At 57.8% G+C, this 18,044-nt stretch overlaps 1 protein-coding gene across 2 annotated transcripts; it reads left to right on the top strand.

The window, feature by feature from the left end:
• Positions 1-399: 399 nt before the first annotated feature.
• Positions 400-17,558, top strand: SLC22A8 (solute carrier family 22 member 8). 2 transcript variants are annotated; one of them, XM_036029615.1, is made up of 11 exons: positions 400-514; positions 1,262-1,621; positions 10,578-10,681; positions 11,257-11,315; positions 11,895-12,063; positions 14,234-14,357; positions 14,576-14,691; positions 15,628-15,842; positions 16,553-16,661; positions 16,793-16,996; positions 17,084-17,558. In XM_036029615.1, the coding sequence occupies exons 2-11, from the start codon at positions 1,286-1,288 to the stop codon at positions 17,136-17,138; spliced, it is 1,491 nt and encodes a 496-aa protein (XP_035885508.1). In that variant the 5' UTR covers positions 400-514; positions 1,262-1,285; the 3' UTR covers positions 17,139-17,558. The 2 variants fall into 2 exon arrangements, with proteins under 2 accessions (XP_035885508.1, XP_028372844.1); XM_028517043.2 differs by having other exon boundaries at positions 11,257-11,411.
• Positions 17,559-18,044: the final 486 nt, after the last annotated feature.

Here is an 18,044-nt window from a genome sequence, read left to right as displayed (position 1 = left end):
ATTTCCCAGAGGCAAGTCTCCAGGCCCCTTCTCCAAAGGCCCCAGGCAGGGAAGGTGAGACCCTGGAGAATGTTGTCTGTTCGGGACAGAACACCTCTCTCTGGCTATTGTCAGCTCCCCCGTCCTCAGAGATGAGGTGGGAATGGGAGCCCCAGGACTCGGTCAGACCCCCTCCTAGACCCCTCCTTCCCCAGGTGAGCCTGCTCCACAGGCTCAGCCACACTGGCAGCCCCGCCTTTGCTGAGGCAGCCCTTTGTGGAAAGCTCAGCTTGATGGATCCACCCAGGCTCTCCCTGCCCGGGAGGGCCGTTAATCCTCAAAAGAAAGTCAAACATTATCCCAGGGAACAGCTTAGGCCTTATATAAGCCCCCTCTGGGGCAGGCACAAACACAGCTCGCTGGAGCCGAGCTGCCCAAAGAGCTACTGCTGGACCCCGGGACCAGGACCGAGTGAGGCTTCAGCCACATCGACCGACCGCCAGCCCCACCGGAGGCAGCCAGGCCCAGCCGCCAGGTGAGGAAGGGTGGAGGCCCCCAGGCCCTGCCCAGCCCCCAGGGACTAGGCCTCCTAAAGCCGGGCCCTGCCTCTGCTGTGACTGGCCAAGCCCCTTACGCCCTCTGGGACCTGCCCGGGCCCTTTCTGCTACCCCAATAGAGTGGGTCTCACCCCAGGGGACGGTCAAAAGCCAGGAGGCTCAGAGCTTGGGGCGGCCCTTCCCAGCAAGCAGGCTGAGGTAACCATGTATGTCTGCTCCAGGCAACCAGGGGCCTCCTCCCCCACACCCACTATCCATCCTGTATGTCCGAGACTGGGCCCGTGGGTCCCAGCTGTGTGACCCGCCCTGCAGCACGCATGCAGCACACATGACCAGCCTGGCCGAGTGCACACGGACTCATGCCCCCAAATCCACACACACACACACACACACACACACAACCATGCACCCAAGCTCACACCACTGCACCCTCACGCTCTAGCCCAAACACATTCACCCCAACAGACCTGCTGTGGACATACACCAGCGACCCCTCATCTGTACGTGCAGCTGGGTCCCTCCCCCTGCAGCCACGTGCAGATCTGTGCACACACGCAGCCGAGCCCCACACCCTTACACGTCGATATACACACAACGTCCCACACACTTGTGTTCACGTACACCTTTTGGCACGCCATCCCACACGCGCGCCCACACCCATCGACGTGCCCACACGTCACACACTTGCACACATGCCTCTCCCCGTCCTGGTGCCTTGCCCGCAGCTCTGGCTCCTCTTGCTCGGCACCATGACCTTCTCCAAGACCGTGGACAGCGTGAACAGCCAGGGCCCCTTCCAGTTCCTCATCATGGTCCTGCTGGGCCTCCCGGCCCTCGGCATAGCCAACCACAACCTGCTGCAGATCTTCACAGCGGCCACCCCCGCCCACCACTGCCGCCCACCCCCCAACGCCTCCGAGGGGCCCTGGGTGCTCCCCGTGGGCCTAAATGGGAAGCCGGAGTCGTGCCTCCGTTTTGTGCACCCACCCAACGCCAGCCTGCCCAACGACACCCGGGGGGCCACCGAGCCATGCCGGGATGGCTGGGTCTACGACGTCAGCGCCAGGGACTCCATTGCAACTGAGGTATGCCCAGGGGCGGCCCTGTGTGCCACTTAGAACAGCCCCCACAGCCTGCAGCACTCACAGACAGGGAGCTGGCCAGGCCCAGTGTCCCCAGGCCCCAGGGACAGGGCGCTGGATGGGAGGAGAGGATGCACTGGGGTGCACATGCGTACCAACCAAGAGCTTTGGTTTCTTTGCCCTCAGAGCACAAGCATTTCTCCAAGCAGCCCATTCTGTGCACGGGGCATGGTGTTGAGCTCGGGGGACTAAGAGTGCCCTGGCCTTGCTACAGAAAGCACCCCACAGAGAAATGCGAAGTTGCTACTTGGAAGGACTTGGGGCTGTGACCTGAGACTACAGCCTGCCCCTGAGCTGGGTGTGGGGGTAGTGGGTGGGGGCAGGGGCAGCACTGAGGGAAGAGTCGCTACAGAAGTGACCCTGGACCCGAGATAAGAACTTGCGTCCAGAGTTAGCCAGGCAGGGGTGGCGGGGGGCAGGGAGGGAAAGAAGGAAAATTCCATCTTGTTCATACAAAGGTCCCAAGGTGGGAGGTGAATGGAGGAGAAAGAGGACAGAGTGGGGGGTGGAAACCCCCCTGAGCAGACCCCGAAGACGTCTCCTCTGCTCGCCCGGGCACTGCTGGGTTCGCCCCACTCATTCCTGCCTTCCTGAATCACTGGTCTTTGCACCTGCGCCCGACTCCGGGAGGTGCAGGGTTAAATCCGACTCGAATGTACAGGCAGGCCAGAGGCCATGGTGAGAACTGGCCTTTACTGAGGCTCTACCCGCTGCCTGGCACATTTTGGTGCTTTGCAGGCATTGTCTCCCAATGTGATTCCCACCGTGATGTCCTACTGAGGGTGATTTTATCTCCTGTTACAGATCAAAAACAGCTGAGGCTCAGAGAAAGGGAGGGAAGTTCTGGTGCCACACAGCCGGTCGGTTTCAGGAATTGGAATTTAAAGCTAAAGCCCATTGGAGGCACCAAGTGGAGGACAAGGGTCTCTGGCAATTCAAAGATGGAGGAGCCATGGAATGCCAGGGAGGCTTCCTGGAGGAGGAGGCATCTGCACAGTGAGCAGAGGCCAATGTTTTCATTCCCCCTAGGGGGACTGTGAGCTCCTCAAGGGCAGGATCTTGCTTTTGCCTCATTAGAAGAGCTGGGTTCCTAGGTCTTTACCCAGTGCCAGTCCTGCACTGGGCATGCTGTGTGGGTGGGCTCCTGGAGTCTCAGGAGATGATGGCATCTCAGCAAGAGATGTGTTACTAGTATCTCCAGTTCACGAACGAGGGAACTCAAGCTCAGTTGGCTTCCATGACTCTCCTAGGATTACACACGGTTAGGACCAGGCAGCGGAAGGATCTGAGCCCAGGACTCCCTGTGTTTGGAGTCCGTTGTTGCTTCCATTTGCTTGATGAATAGTCCCATTTCCCCCCTTCATTCCCCTCCACTCTGCACACCCTCTTCCACCCACATTCCCCCACTTTAGTTCATGTCCATGTGTCATAAGTTCTTTAGCTTCTACATTTCCCATGCTATTCTTGCCCTCTCCCTGTATATTTTCTACCTACCATCTATGCTACTTATTCTGTGTACCTTTTCCCCCTCTCTCCTCCTCCCACTCCCCTGTTGCTAACCCTCCATGTGATCTCCATTTCTGTGGTTCTGTTCCTGTTCTAGTTGTTTCCTTAGTTTGTTTTTGCTTTTGTTTTAGGTGTGGTTGTTAATAATTGTAAGTTTGCTGTCATTTTACTATACATGTTTTTTTTAATCTTCTTTTTCTTAGATAAGTTAACATTTCATAAAATAAGGGCTTGGTGATGATGAACTCCTTTAACTTGATCTTATCTGAGAAGCACTTTATCTGCCCTTCCATTCTAAATGATAGCTTTGCTGGATAGAGCAATCTGGGGTGTAGGTCCTTGCCTTTCATGACTTGGAATACTTCTTTCCAGCCCCTTCTTGCCTGCAAGATTTCTTTTGAGATATCAGCTGACAGTCTGATGGGAATTCCTTTGTAGGTTACTGTCTCCTTATCTCTTACTGCTTCTAGGATCCTCTCCTTCATTTTTACCTTGGATAATGTAATTATGATGTGCCTTGATGTGTTCCTCCTTGGGTCCAACTTCTTTGGGACTCTCTGAGCTTCCTGGACTTCCTGGAAGTCTATTTCCTTTGCCAGAATGGGGAAGTTTTCCTTTATGATTTGTTCAAATAAGTTTTCCACTTGTTGCTCTTCCTCTTCTCCTTCTGGTACCCCTATAATTTGGATGTTGGAATGTTTAAAGATGTCCTGGATGTTCCTAAGCTTCTCCTCATTTTTTTGAATTCTTACTTCCCCATTCTTTTCTGTTTGATTGTCTCTTTCTTCTTTCTGAGCCATTCTATTGTGAGTCCCAGCTTTCTTTCCATCACTATTGGTTTCCTGTACATTTTCCTTCATTTCTCTTATTGTAGCCTGCATTTGTTTATCTAATTTGTGACCAAAATCAACCAATTCTGTGAGCATCTTGATCACCAGTGCTTTCAACTATGCATCTGATAGGTTGGCTATCTCTCAGTCGCTTAAAAGTACTGACTCTGGGGCTTTCACTTCTGTTTGAGCCATATCCCCCCCCCCCTCTTTGATCTGGTCTTGCCTGTTACACATGAGAGGCGGAGCCTTAGGTGTTCACCAGGGCTGGGCACCCCAGTCACTGGGTTGTGACGTTGTATGTGGGGGCGGGGTCTGAGAGAGAACAATGGTGCTTGCTCCGCTCTCCATCGGACCTCAGTCCTTCTGCCACTTCCCCCAAGAAAACTAGGCCCCTCTGGTGCCAATTCCCGTGTGGGTGGGCTTGTGCACCCTGTGGGACTTTCCAACAATCTCTCCTGTGAGGCTGGGAGTCTCTCCCTGTGCCTCAGCCTGCCCAGGTGTTTTCAATCAGTGCCCCAAGGCTCTATTTCCCAGCTCTGGGATCCTGGCTTGCGTGAAGTGCCTTGCTTCACAGTCGCTGCCTCGCTGGGTCTGCCAGTTGTCACCCCTCAGCTGGGGTCTGCCAGCTGCTGCTTGCACACTCAGGGTCCACCCGCTGCAGTCTTGTGCGCCCCTTACACACCCAGTCCCAGTACTCTCTGCTCTCTGAGCCGTCACCTGCGCCCAGCTGCCCGACTCCGCCCCTCCCACCGGTCTGGATGAACGTGTCTATTTTAACTTCTGGGTTGTCTGACGGCCATACAGTTCAATTTTCTGTCAGTTCTGGTTGTTATTCTGTTTCTAAATTATTGTTGTCCCTATCTTGGTTGTGTGAGGAGGCACAGTGTGTCTACCTATGCCTCCATCTTGGCCGGAAGTCTCACCCTGAACTTTTTTTTTTAATTCTTATTTGTTGATTTAAGAGCGAGGGGGAAAGGGAGAGGGAGAAAGAGAGAGAGAGAGAGAAACATCAATTTGTTGTTCCATTTATTGATGCGTTCATTGGTTGATTCTTGTATGTGCCCTGACCAGAAGACTAACCCCCAACCTTGGGGGATGATGCTCTAACTCACCTTGACCTTTGATGCCTATCTTCCAGTTTCCCTCTGAGGGGCCTCCTGGCCTCTGATCTGGCTGTGCTCCAGCGCCTAAACCTGTCCCTCACCCTCTGGGCCCGATAGCAGAGCAGCCCCCGGGCTCTGGCCCCAGCTGCCTCCTCAACCACAGTTCCAGCCCATCCTGAGCTGCATGTCCTGTGGTGGCTCATGGTGATGGCTCACATATCCTGAGCCTTCCCACCTGCAGCCCAGAGCTCAGAGCAAAGCACAAGTACGGCATCGGGAAGCCATGGTCAAGGCCATTCGTTGGGGGCCCAACAGACCTGTTTGAGTCACTGCCTCGAAAAGAACCAAGCTGTGCTTAGCCAGGTTATTGACTCTCTATGCCTCGATTTCTTTGTCTGGAATTGGGGACGATCATAACACCCACTTCGGATACTAGAGCATCATTGGGAAACCTCACTCCTGGGTGTCACAGGCCCTCTCTTCCTTACCTGCTACCTTCCCGGTGCATCAGCCTACTTGGGAAGCATTGTGGGGGGTGGGGGGGGCTTTCTCTTCTTCCCCTCTAGAACCTAGCTTCCTACAGGCTCAGGAAACACTCCAAGACAGGAAAGAGAAGGCCAAGAACATTGGACTAGGGTACTGGGAGCAAGAACTCTATATGGAGTTCCCGAAAGTCAATGGGGAAGAGGTCAGCCCAGGCTACACCAAGGGCTGCATGGAAGTCCCGGAAAGCTCCCTCCAGCCAGCAAGTTAATTTTTCCTCGCTGGGCCTCATCAGTCAGATATGAATACTAACCCTGGCCCTGTTCACTCGTTAATTATTCATTGAACAAATATTAACATTGACCACATCCCAACCACTCTGTTAGCTGTGAGGGACAAAGAACCAAGGGGACGCCTCTGCCCACCATGAGGTCGCAGAGGGCCAGAGGGAGGTGGGTAAATCAGCAGCTAGAAGGCCATGGAATGTGTCCTCTTGGAGGTAAGAAGAGGGTGCTGACTGCGAGAGGAGAAATGGGGAAGGACATGATCTCAGCCACGGGTCCACTTCACAGATGCTCACTGACCGCCTGCTTGGGCCAGGCGCCAGGAAAGCTCTTCCTGGCATCGTGATGTGAGCGTAGGACTGGCAGCGTTGCTAGACCAAGGGAATGATGACCAGTACAACAGCAGAGAGAAATGTAACAGCAAGCTTTCCTACCACCACTAGTTTAACCCGATGAACCCACGAGAAGCCCACGCCCCGTGTGGCCTGGCCTGTGTGTGAAGTCAGAGAAACAAATCACAGTCGGTTCCTGGAAGAATCACTGAACCTTCAGCTGTAGGTTTTGTTACCAGGGCCTTCTGAAGAGTCTGACACCGCTAACCGCAGAGAAAGCACGCCAAAAATTTCTGTAAATATCTTTCCCTCCCTCCCCCTCAAAATTCAAGGATGCCTTTAAAAACCTTTCCAGTTCTCTCTGTATCAGGTTCCTTCATTGCCACATTCTTCTATTCCCAGTCCCTTGCCGCCACCACCACCACCACCACCACCCCCCCACCAAGCCAGCAGGTACTTCAAACATATAGGAAACGCAAGGTGTATTCATGTCCTAGGGCTTCCGTTGGAAAGCAGCACAAATTGGGTGGCTTCTAACAACAGAAACACATGCACTGCCTCACAGTTCTAGAGGCCAGACGTCCACCATCGAGGTGCAGGCAAGCTCCCCTACAGGCCCGAGGGAAGCATCCTTGCTTCCCTCTCCCAGGTTCTGCTGGTGGTTTGTGACCTTCAGCATCCTGGGCTTACGGACACATCCCCCCAGCTTCTGCCTCCATCGTCACGGGGTCTCCTCCCCGTGAGTCTGTCTCTTCTCTTACAAGACCTCTGGTCAGATTAGATGACGGCTCCATGGCGACCCCAGTAGGGCCTCACTGTAACTAATTACATCAGCAACAACCCTATTTTCAAATAAGGTCACGTTCCAAGGTATTGGGAGTTAGGACTTCAACCTGTCTTTTGGGGGGGACACAGCCCAATCCACCACAGCTGCACATCCGAGGCGGGAGCCCCGTGGATGGGGGTTGATCTGCAGGCAGCCACGGCCACTGTTACCACCAGTGCCGATGAGCCTCGTTAACCATGAAATCTCTTAAAAGCTACTTACAATGCAATTAATGCCAAGACTCTTACTATTTAACCACAAAGGACTCTTCCTTCTGAGCTTTGAAACCTCATTTTACCAGTCCCGGTACACAATGTTCTGTAGAAGTCCTTCTGGGCTGATGGTGAGGTTTTTCTAGTCCTTCTCGCCGACGTGTGCTGAGGGATTTGACATACACAGCCTAGACCATCTCCTTCCCGGCACAGGCCCCGCCTGGGGACACGAGGCAGCCCGCCTCAAAGCACGTGGAGAGGGGACCCCGTGATCCGTCAGGCAGACATAGGCACAGGTCTAAGTCTCTGAGGCTCTCCGTCCCTCTGTTCTTTCTGGGGGGTGCTCACACATTCACCTGCACACTGTGTATTCAGTGACCACTAGGTGCTGTTCTAGGCAATAGAAGTCCCGTAGTGAACAAAACAGACCCGAAGCCTCACTTCCATCAGGATAACATTCTTGGGAGAGAAAGTTTAAACACTGAAAAGTATGCAATAGGTCTGATGGTGCAAACGCTATAGAGAAAATAAAGCAGGGTAGAGGGGTACCCACTGCCGGGGCAGAGGGTGCAATGTTAAAGATGGTGGGCAAGGAAGTTCTCGTTAACGAGACAACATCTGAGCAAAGATTATAGGAGCCAGCCGAGTGGCTATCTGGGGGAAGAACATTCCGGGGCCAAGAGACCACCACATGCCAAGACTCTGGGTGCCTGACATATTTACAAATAGCAAGGAAACCAGCGTACCGGGAAGAGGGCACGTGGGAGACAGCAGTAGAAGTGGGAGCAGAGAGGGAAGGAGCATGAAGGTGGGAGCAGATTCTGCAGGGACTTCCAAGGCTTGTGGTGTGTTTTAAATGTGACTCAAAGTCCAACCAAGACTTTCCGATTCTATGGAAGAACCTGGCTTGCAACAGGTGTCCTAAAGCCTACGGCATCCCCAGGGCCAGGGTGGAAACCAAGACCCTGTAGATCTGCTCTGTGACGGTGGGGCTGGGCAACAGCCGTACACTAATCCAAGCATGCCTGACATTGACCTTCTCATGATCCGAACAGGCTGGTGTCTTAAGGCGCTAACTTGAAGGTTGGGGGCGGAAAATCAAATTCCCATCCTGGGGGATGTATTAGGATAGGCTAGGTTGACATGACAGAACAATTCAGTGGCTTAAGGGATGTAGAAATGTTTCTCTTTCTCGTGCACTAGATCTCAGAGGGGCATTTCAGGTTAATGGGTGACTCTGCTCCGTGAGGTCGCTCAGGAACCCAGAGTGGCAGCAGCGCTGCCATCTTCAACACAGGGCTTCCAAAGTCGCCAGCTGTCACCACCCCACCAACAGGAAAGGAGGAGGCACGCCACAAAGTACCAGAAGCCTCTCGAGACACCCACTGATGGCCTTTTCTTTACCCCCTCACTTTCGCCTTACCCTTCTCCCTCCGCCATCCCATGCACACAGTAGGCAGGCTCCCTGTCCAGCCAGAAGAGCCCAGTGGGTTCGCTGGCCTCGCTGGGCCACTCTGAGACAGCTGCAGGCCCTGGCATCTCATCCACGCCGCCTCACTGTTCCCTACTTCCAGCAGAGGAGGGTGTGGTTCTTCCCCTGCCCTGTTTCACTTCCGCAACATTCCTGCGAGGCATTGCTGGTGCATAAAATTCTCCACTTCGTTACACAAGTAACTCAGGGTAGCTGCACAAAGGGTGATTTAGGGGATTAGCAGGAGATTGGGCGGGGCAGGTAGGCAGGGGCCAGGGCACAAGGGCTTTAGAAATCTGTGTTAGCAGAGCCCTCCCTTTACCCAAAGGGACAGGAGGCAGCCAGGGAGTGGGAGAAGCAAGACAGGAAGCAGGTTTGAGGGGTGTTTTAGAAAGTCATGGAGACTATCCTAGAAAGAACGGATAGGAGAGATGGAGATCGAAGGCCGGGACACCTGTCAGGAGAGGGTTGCAGGAATCCTCCTGGGGTCTCCGTTTCCTCACCTGCAAATCGGGGGTGAGAGTGCCACATCATAAAGTTGTCGTGAGGATTGAAGGGGTGGAGGTCTGGAAAGTGCCCCCCCCCCCCACCGTGTGTGGTGAACCCTCAGGAAATATCGGCTGTCGTCCTTAACCCATTTGCAAAACGGTGTGACGCATGCTAAGATGGTAGTCATGGAAATAGAAAAGTCCAAATTCAACAAATGTTAAAACGTTAGCAACTGGAGAGTTGAGTGATTGTAAAGTGGGTGAGGAAGGAATGAAAAGAGGGCTTACCGGTCACTGAGATTTGGAGACCACCAGGCAGGGGCATGACACGCGGGCGCTCAGATGCCCGCGGGACACCCATCACCCGGGGCGGGGGGGTGGGGGGTAGATTTCAACAGGCCGCTGGGTCTCCTGGTCTCAAGACCAGAAGAAAGTCTGGGTTGAAGATACGGAGTTGGAGTCTTCATCATAACATAGCCACTGAAGCCAGTGGCATTTCCTGGGGGGAGTGGGTGAAAAGAGAGGGCGACCCAAGAAGGGCTGGGGAAACCCATCCCGGAGCCCACGGAGGAAGAGAGGGAACAGCAGGAGGAGGGAGGGGTCGGCAGTGCCATGGGGGGGCGGTGCAGGCCCGTTCCGGTCAGGACACAGGCGGTCCCGTGTATTGGGTGGGGAAGACACCGGCTTTGGGGAACACGGTTTCTGCGGAGCAACAGAGGCAGGACGGAGGCAGCAGCGGGGGGTGAGGACCAGGAGATGGCAAGCATAGCGCCTCGTACAAGAAATGTGGCCGGAGAGGGAAGGGGGACTGAGCGGAAGGGGAGGGCGAAGAGGGGGCGGGGCGAGCCGGAGAGATGGAGCACTTGCACGTGCTGATGAGGCGGGGTCAGGAGAGAGTGCGAGGGGGTGAGGCTGTGGGCAGGAGCGAGGTGGCATCCGTGGAGGAATGCCCCCGTGGGGGAGAGAGGGTGAGGTCAAGGGTAGAGCAGAGGGACTGACCTCGGATGTGTGGGAGGTGACAAGTGGGGAGCCATGGGGATGTAGGCAAGCTCGGCAGGGCTGAGGACAAAGCTGGATGTGACCGCTGAACCGACTTTGAAAGCTGTGTGACAGGCCACGCGTGCTAGAGGGGTGCTGTCATCACAGAAGCACAGGTCAGGGCCCCAGAGAGCCACAGGGGGGCCTCGGGAGCCCGGGGGCCAGGCTGAGAGGGGAAGGTATGCCTGGGAGGCAGGGGGCCAGGTGCAGGGCGGTCACGTGGGGGCGCTGGAGTGGGAGTGTGCTCTTGGGGGCGCAGGCTGGGCATGGCTGGGGGGCTGGTTGGCACTGAGCCGCGTCGGTGTCCCCTTTCTCTCGTGCAGTGGGACTTGGTGTGCGACGCCAACAAGCTGAAGGAGATGGCCCAGTCTATGTTCATGGCAGGCATGGTGGTAGGGGGCATCTTTCTGGGAAGCCTGTCCGACAGGTGAGACACTGGGGCCTCCCACGAGGGGGCACAGCCCATGGTGACCACCCTGCCCCTCTGTGCTCCCCCCGTGAGCCCCAAAGAGGCAAAGGGCTGAGGAGGGCGGGAGGGATGGTGTTGCTGGGCAGCCCTGGGCGAGCCCCAGGGCTCTCTGGGCCCCAGCCTCCTCTCTGACCCAGAGCCCCTGTGACTTGAGTCCTCCGGCCTCCCCAGACCCAGTGGGGGAAGCGTCCAGGTTTCCCGACACAGCGCAGCGGCTGAGTGGCCATAGAGATGGGGTGGATGGGCTGCTTCGCGGTGGCCTGACCCTTTGAGCCCTGCTCAGGCAGCTAAGCTGGAGGTGGAAGGGATGACTAATTAACTATAAAACCTCTAATTACAAACTTGCCCCCCCCCCCCAACAACAACAACAAAAAAGCAATTACAAGCAAAGCTCCATCCGGGAAGGGAATCTCACGTCCTGCACGGCGCTCCGAAAGACGGGAGGTCCCACCCTGCGCTCCAGGTCTGCAGAGTCCCTCACCTCTGCTGGCTCCCAGCAGCTAACCCGGCCCCTTCTCTCCTTCGAGCTGCAGGTTTGGCCGAAAGCCCATCCTGTCCTGCAGCTACCTGCTGCTGGCGGCCAGCGGCTCAGGTGCCGCCTTCAGCCCCACCTTGCCCGTGTACATGGCCTTGCGCTTCCTGTGTGGCTTCAGCATCGCAGGTGTTACCCTGAGCACCGTGATCCTGAGTGAGCCTCAGGGGCAGCGGGCAGGGGAGCACCAGCCGGAGCCTGGAGAGTGGGGTCTGGGCCTGGGGCCCCCCGGGGCCTTGGTAGAGCAAGGTGTCGCCCTCCGAACATGACAATGACACCCATAGGAGCAGCAGCTCTGTGTCGGTCCTGAGCACCCACCTCTGCTGAGCGTGTGATCTCGCTCAGTCCGCACACATAAGGGAGGGATGCTGTTACCCCCATTTTACAGACAAGGAAATTGAGGCAGAACAAGGGAAGCCACCGGCCACTGGGGAGGCCGTCGAGAGCGTGGGCTTGGGAGTCAGGCTGGCCTGAGTTTGGGCCCTGCCTTCTTGAGCCTCCGTCGCAGCACCTGTCGAACAGGGTCAATGAGCCCTGAGGGTCAGAGTCAGACCCAGCAGCCAGGAGCGGATGTCCCTCCACAGGCAGGTGCCCAGGGTCCAGAAGGGCCCTAACCTGGTCCGTGGGCTCCTCCCGCAGGTGTCGAGTGGGTGTCCACCCGGATGCGGGCCATCATATCTGTTGGGATCGGCTACTTCTACACTGTGGGCCAGTTCGTCCTGCCCGGCCTGGCCTACGCCATCCCCCAGTGGCGCTGGCTGCAGCTAACAGTGTCCGCTCCCTTCTTCGTCTTCTTCCTGCTGTCCTGGTAGGTGGCCTCTCCCCCTTCACGTCCCTCCTTAGGCCCAGCAGAGCCCAGCAGAAAGCCCAGGCCTGGCCAGGCTGGCCAGCTCTGTCCATCCTGGCGCTTCCCTGTCCCAGAGTCAGGGAGGGGACCCCAGGAAGGAGGAATTACCTACACAAAGGCAAGGCGCAGGAGGGGGCAGGTGTCTGGGGTGCCCTCCGGGGCTGCCTGCAGCAGCAGAAGGGCTGAGCTGACACAGACAGGACAGGCCAGACCTCAGAGAGCACAGAAAAAGCCAGGAGGCCTGAGCTTCGCATGGGGGGCCGGTGACCCCCTCCAGAGGTGTCCATGGTGCTGAGCAGCTTGGTCAAGCTTCTGTCGGGGAAATGACAGCACAGAGAGACAGACCCAGGTGGGTGGGGACAGGAGACAGAAGGGAGGTAACCGTAGGGGCAGGAGGATCAGGGGACAAGTGTGAGAGGCATTTTAAAGGAAAACCCATACCACGTGGGGACTTCTGGGTTCGAGGTGCAAAGGAGAAGAAAGCTCAAAGCCTGAGAACCTGGCGGGATCCAGGTGCCTGGGTCAGAGGTCCCCAACCAGTCAAGAGTTCATTGGTAGCAAGCAAACCTGAGGGCCCATGGAAGACAGGAAGTGAATCTCCAGAAGGTAGTTGAGCCAATGAACAGGAAATAAGAAACGCACTCAGGACGAGAAACAGAGTCTCTCAGCAGCCCCTTTACTGGGCACTGGCCACGCGCGAGACCTTGTCCTAGGGGCTGACCTAGACTGTCTCCCACCCTCACGGCATCTCCGCGAAGGGAGCCTCGTTGCTCCCGTTCCACAGGTGAGGAAACCGAGGCTCTGAGAAGCAAAGCAATCCCCCAGGGTTACACAAAAAGATACACAACTGGGATGGGACCTCCATCTGGAAATGAGAAATAGAATCTTCTAGAAGGGATGGGCAATCCTGGGGTGCGAGAGGGGCTCAGCAGGGTCAGGGTGGAGCCAGGAGATGTCCCCAACCTGGGAGGGGAGCAGAGAAGGAGCAAAGTGTTGAAATGGCAGCAGGGTCAATCGGGTACGGTCAGCCGAGAGCCTGGGCCCCTTCCTATGGGACTCGGGACAAGCCTCACCCACTCCGAGCCTCAGGGTTTTCTAAGCGAGATGAAGATAAGAACAGAACGCGTGTCACCCAGACTCACACGTGCCCGGCCCACGGGGAGGCTCTCTCCTGGGAAGCCACTGTTGGCATTGTCCCCGGAGTGAGGGGATGGAGCTCCGGCCCTGCCACGGTGACTGAAAGTCACTGATAATCCGGGTGTGCGTGGGCTGACAAAACTGGGCAGACACAGACGCTGAAAGGCCAGGAAAGGGGATAGCCACAGGCCCTGGAGAGGACCGGCCACTATCAGCTGAGCCCAGTGGTCTGAGTGACCAGTGTCCACTCCCCCAAGGGCCCTGCTGGAGCCAGGTCCTGGGTGCCTGCAGGGGACCACAGCTGGAGTCGATTTCAACTCAGGCCAGACTTTTCCAAACATCGCTCCTTCCTCCTCACACCTAGTGACCCTCAGGGGCTGCTCAGGGTGAACCGGCCCCACAGGTGCAGCCCCGGAGGGAGAGAGAATGAACTTGGCTACCCTCTCGCCCATCCTACCACGCCATGCTGTGCTCACCCCCCAGCCCCTCCCCAGCAGAGTTTTGGTCCTTTGTAGGAAGAATCTGAGGATCCTCAAACCCATGCCCTAGACCACAACCCTCACTTTCGCCCCCTTCCCAAGCTGCCCCTTCACCCAGGACCTGCAATGCAGCCCAGGGAGGCTGGGGCGGTGAGCGTGCACAACCTCAAGCCGTCCAGCCTCGAACACGCCAGCCCCTCCCCAGGCGCCACCTGCCTTGGCCTCGGGCCCAGGGTGCCTAGCTAAGAAGACACCCAACGATAACAAGCAGCCCGGGTGGGGGTTACTGAGCAAAGGCTCTTCTGTGAGGGGAGAGGACAACAGTGGAAGTGGTGCTGGCTGCAGGCGGCCCAGGTGCAAGGCTTGGCCAAGTTCAAATGCCGTGAAATCTGTAGTGAGGCAGCTCAGGTTTCTGGGCCTCCTACCCCTCAGCCCTGGCTGGACCTCTTCATCCAGCCTCTCAAAGGGGCTTCCAGGGCGGGGGTGAGCCACTGCGGTCTGACCCTGGCCCCCAGGTGGATACCGGAGTCCATACGCTGGATGGTCCTGTCTGGCAAGTCTGCGAAGGCCCTGAAGATCCTCCGGTGGGTGGCCGCCTTCAACGGCAAGAAGGAGGAGGCAGAAAAAATCAGCCTGGAGGTAGGAGCCGCGAGGCACTGAAGTCTGGGGCAGGAAACTGGGCTCTGCAGCTCTGCTCTTGGGCTGTGCCCTCCTCCGGCCACTGTTCCCCTGCTCACACGCCCACCCCCATCTGACGCTAAGCAGGCTCCTCTCAAGGCACCAGGCCTGCCCCGGCCTCTCTTCCTCCCGCCGGCCAGCAGTGACTAACGGCAGCCTTCCCCTCCCTCTGCCCCAAGGAGCTCAAACACAACCTGCACGAGGAGGTCCCCTTGGCCAAGGCCAAGTACAGCATAGCCGACCTGTTCCGGAAACCCATCCTGCGCCGCATAACCTTCTGTCTCTGCCTGGCCTGGTAACCCACCACCCCTCCCTGCCCACGCCTAGCGCCTCTGCCCAGGCAGGGGTGACCAACAAGGCCTCCGGCAGGCGAGCAAAGCCTGGGGCACCTGCAAGAGGCGTCAAGGGACCCCTTCCCCTGGGCTGCCCCTGGCCAGCCCCAGGAAGTCCTCTGTGTCCCTGCCCCACGCCCGGGTCCAGCCATCAGGGTCTGCTTTCCTCAGGGGGCACACTCCCCACCCCCTGGACGGTTGTTTCAAAGCCCCTCCCCAGCTCATGCCCCTGCCACGCCCGTCTCCACCCCCTGATGTGCCCCTGACACTGTCCCCCACTGGTCTGCCTCTGTCCTCCGAGACCCCACTGAGCACAGTCCTCAGGGGACAGACTCGAGGACAAAACTGTGTTTCTCCCTCCTCATCTCTTCTGTCCGCCATTCCACTGCTCCTGCAAAGCCCTGCCTGTGACCTGGCTCTGAGGCCCTTCTCCACCCTGGCCATCCCTACGCGAGACTGGATTTGTTCAGGGACCCTTCGCAAGCGACCCCAGACTTCCAGGGAGGGAAGGCCAGGCCCCTGGCCCACACTCGAAACTCCACTTTCACTCCCCCTCTCCGGGCGTTAAACTATCGCCACCCAAGAGTGACCCTTTACGGCTTCCTCTGGTCTCCAGCAGCCCCTCCAGCCCCAGTGTTCTCTGGAGTCAGTTATGTGGCGTCTTTGCCACCGGACCCCGGACCCTGCCCGTGTCAGACATAACCAGTCGATCCCAGCACTTCCTCACCTAGTCCAGGCACAGCCTCAGGGACCTCAAAACAGCCCTGGGGCCGCCCAACCGATCAGTGGCAGCTGGGACGCAAACGAAACTAGTCGTCATCCTGGTGACCCAGTGACCGGTATGGGGCCAGGCCCCAGCTGGGCAGCAGGTGCTAACTGGACCGTCCCCCGACCCTCAGGTTTGCCACCGGTTTTGCCTACTACAATTTGGCTATGGCCGTGGGAGAATTTGGGGTCAACCTCTACGTCCTCCAGCTCATCTTCGGCGGGGTCGACATCCCCGCCAAGTTCCTGACCATCTTCTCCATGAGCTACCTGGGCCGGCACAACACCGAGGTCGCCACCCTGCTCCTGGCAGGCGTGACCACCCTGGCTCTCATCTTCGTGCCCTCGGGTGAGCTGCCGGAATGAACCCCGCGCCCTCTGGAAGAGGCTGACCCGTGCAGGCCAGCAAGTCCATGGGCATCGAGGGCGGCCACCCAGCTCAGCAGCGGGTGCCAGGGACTCCTGCCAATTCTGTCTCTGATTCACTGCGTTGCCCTGAGGAGGTCCCTGTGCTCTCTGGGGCTCAGGTCTCTCGTCTAGAAAGCAACTCAGTCGGGCTACACGACGTCCCAGGTCCTTTCCCGCTCTCACTCTGGAAAGCACGCTGCCATCTGCTCAGGGTGCAGAATCTCTCGAGGGGTGGGCCTGGCCTGGGGGGGCACCATGGGAGAAAACGGGCTGGGGTGGAGACATGGCAGAGCCCAGTACTCACAGAACCCCCTCCACCATAACCGCGAAAAAGCCAGCCGTATTGTCTATAGACGTTTCTGTGTTGATGCCCCTCTGTCCCTCCAAAGGAACTGGAGATATTTTAGGACAAGAACAGGCACAACAAAAAAAAAAAAAAAATAATGAGAACAGGGAATCAGAACCTGGGAAAACCGCAGGTACAGCAGGACACAAACCTGTTAAAGTTAAACTCTAGGAGTAGCAGAGTGGCTATTACTTGGCTTTACGTTGGGGTCTGAGCTTCCCGGCAGCCAAAGCAAAAAGGGAGCCAAGGTCTGCACGCAGGTGCTCCTAAGCCCCAAGGCTCACCACACGTTCTTCCCCCCACAGACTTGCAGACCCTGAGGACGGTGCTGGCTGTGTTGGGGAAAGGATGCCTGTCCAGCTCCTTCAGCTGCCTCTTCCTGTACACCAGTGAACTGTACCCCACGGTCATCCGGTAGGTGCTGGGCCTGGGGCTGGCCCCGCCGAAGGATGCAGGCTCAGGTGGGACTGCGGCATCCCCCTACACCCTGCCGGGGGCCCAGCGCCGTCCTCCAGGCGGCCAATCCCCGCTCTGAACCCTCGCAGGCAAACGGGCATGGGCGTCAGCAACCTGCTGACACGCATCGGCAGCATGACGGCCCCGCTGGTGAGAATCACGGCGGAGTGGCACCCCTTCGTCCCCACTGTCATTTTTGGGACCGTCACCATCCTGGGAGGCAGTGCTTCCCTCTTCCTGCCTGAGACCCTCAACCAACCCCTGCCGGAGACTCTCGAAGACATGGAGAAATGGTCAGTCCCCCGCTCCGGCCTCCTCGGGGCCGTCCCTCGGGGAGGCGGGTCCGGGCCCGGGGCTCTCCCTCAGCTCTTTTTCCCTAGGTCCCCACGGGCAAAAGGGCCAAAGCAGGAGCCAGAAGCAGAGAAAGATTCCTAGAGGAGCCCTCTGCAGCCTCGCCGACCAGGCCTGGGCCCCAGCTGAGGGCGACAGACCCTCCAGAGACAAGCCCCAGCCAAGTCCCTGCCTGCCCCTGGGCTCCATGGGGGACAGGGGGGCCCTGGGCAGGTCCATGCTCTTAGAACGGAGGCTTCTGAGAGCTTGGGGACATTATCACCGCCACCACCACCACCACCGCTCCCCCAGCCCAGCCCCGACTGGCTCAAAGGTTCCACCACCGGCCTCCCCAGACCCTGTCGCCCCCTTCCCTCCTGCAGCCCAGGCCCTGCCACCTTCCCCACTGCCCCAGCTCCCTCTCCCTGAAGCCCCCTGGCCACCCGCCCGGCTCAATCCTCCTCCCCTTCTTGCCCTCCACCCCCTTTTTTAATGGGAGGTTTCAATAAATGACAACGAAAACCTTGTGTGGCTCAGAACGGGGAAGGGGGGCAGGCCGCGGCGTGGAAGTGTGAGCTGCACACGCGTCACCTGTACCTGCGTGTGCAGGGAGGACACACAGGTACATGCAAGCCGGGCTGACGCGAGCATATGCACGCATGTGTGAGCGTGCTGAAGCATGCACACACCAAGCCAGCGGCACAGCATGTCACAGACGGGGTCACTTACACCACACACGCTGCTTTCTCGCTGCCCTGGGAGCTGAGAAGTCTGAGGTCCAGGTGCTGGCAGACTCAGCCCCTGGTCAGAGCTCTCCTCCTGGTTCGCAGCCAGTCCCCCTCCTCGCTGCGCCCGCACACACAGGGGGAGGGGAGAGAAAGCTAGTCGTCAGGTGTCTCTTCCCTGAGGACATGCACCCCCTTGTGAGGGCCCCACCCTCGTGACCTCCTCTGACCCTAGTTATCTCCCAAAGGCCCGCCTCCAGTCACCACCACCTTGGAGGGAAGGGCT

The sequence above is a fragment of the Phyllostomus discolor genome, chromosome 6, assembly GCF_004126475.2.
Source record: "Phyllostomus discolor isolate MPI-MPIP mPhyDis1 chromosome 6, mPhyDis1.pri.v3, whole genome shotgun sequence".
In the NCBI taxonomy this organism is placed as follows: domain Eukaryota; kingdom Metazoa; phylum Chordata; class Mammalia; order Chiroptera; family Phyllostomidae; genus Phyllostomus; species Phyllostomus discolor.
The sequence above is the reverse complement of the archived record's forward strand: the minus strand, read 5'-3'. Positions and strand labels throughout refer to the sequence as shown.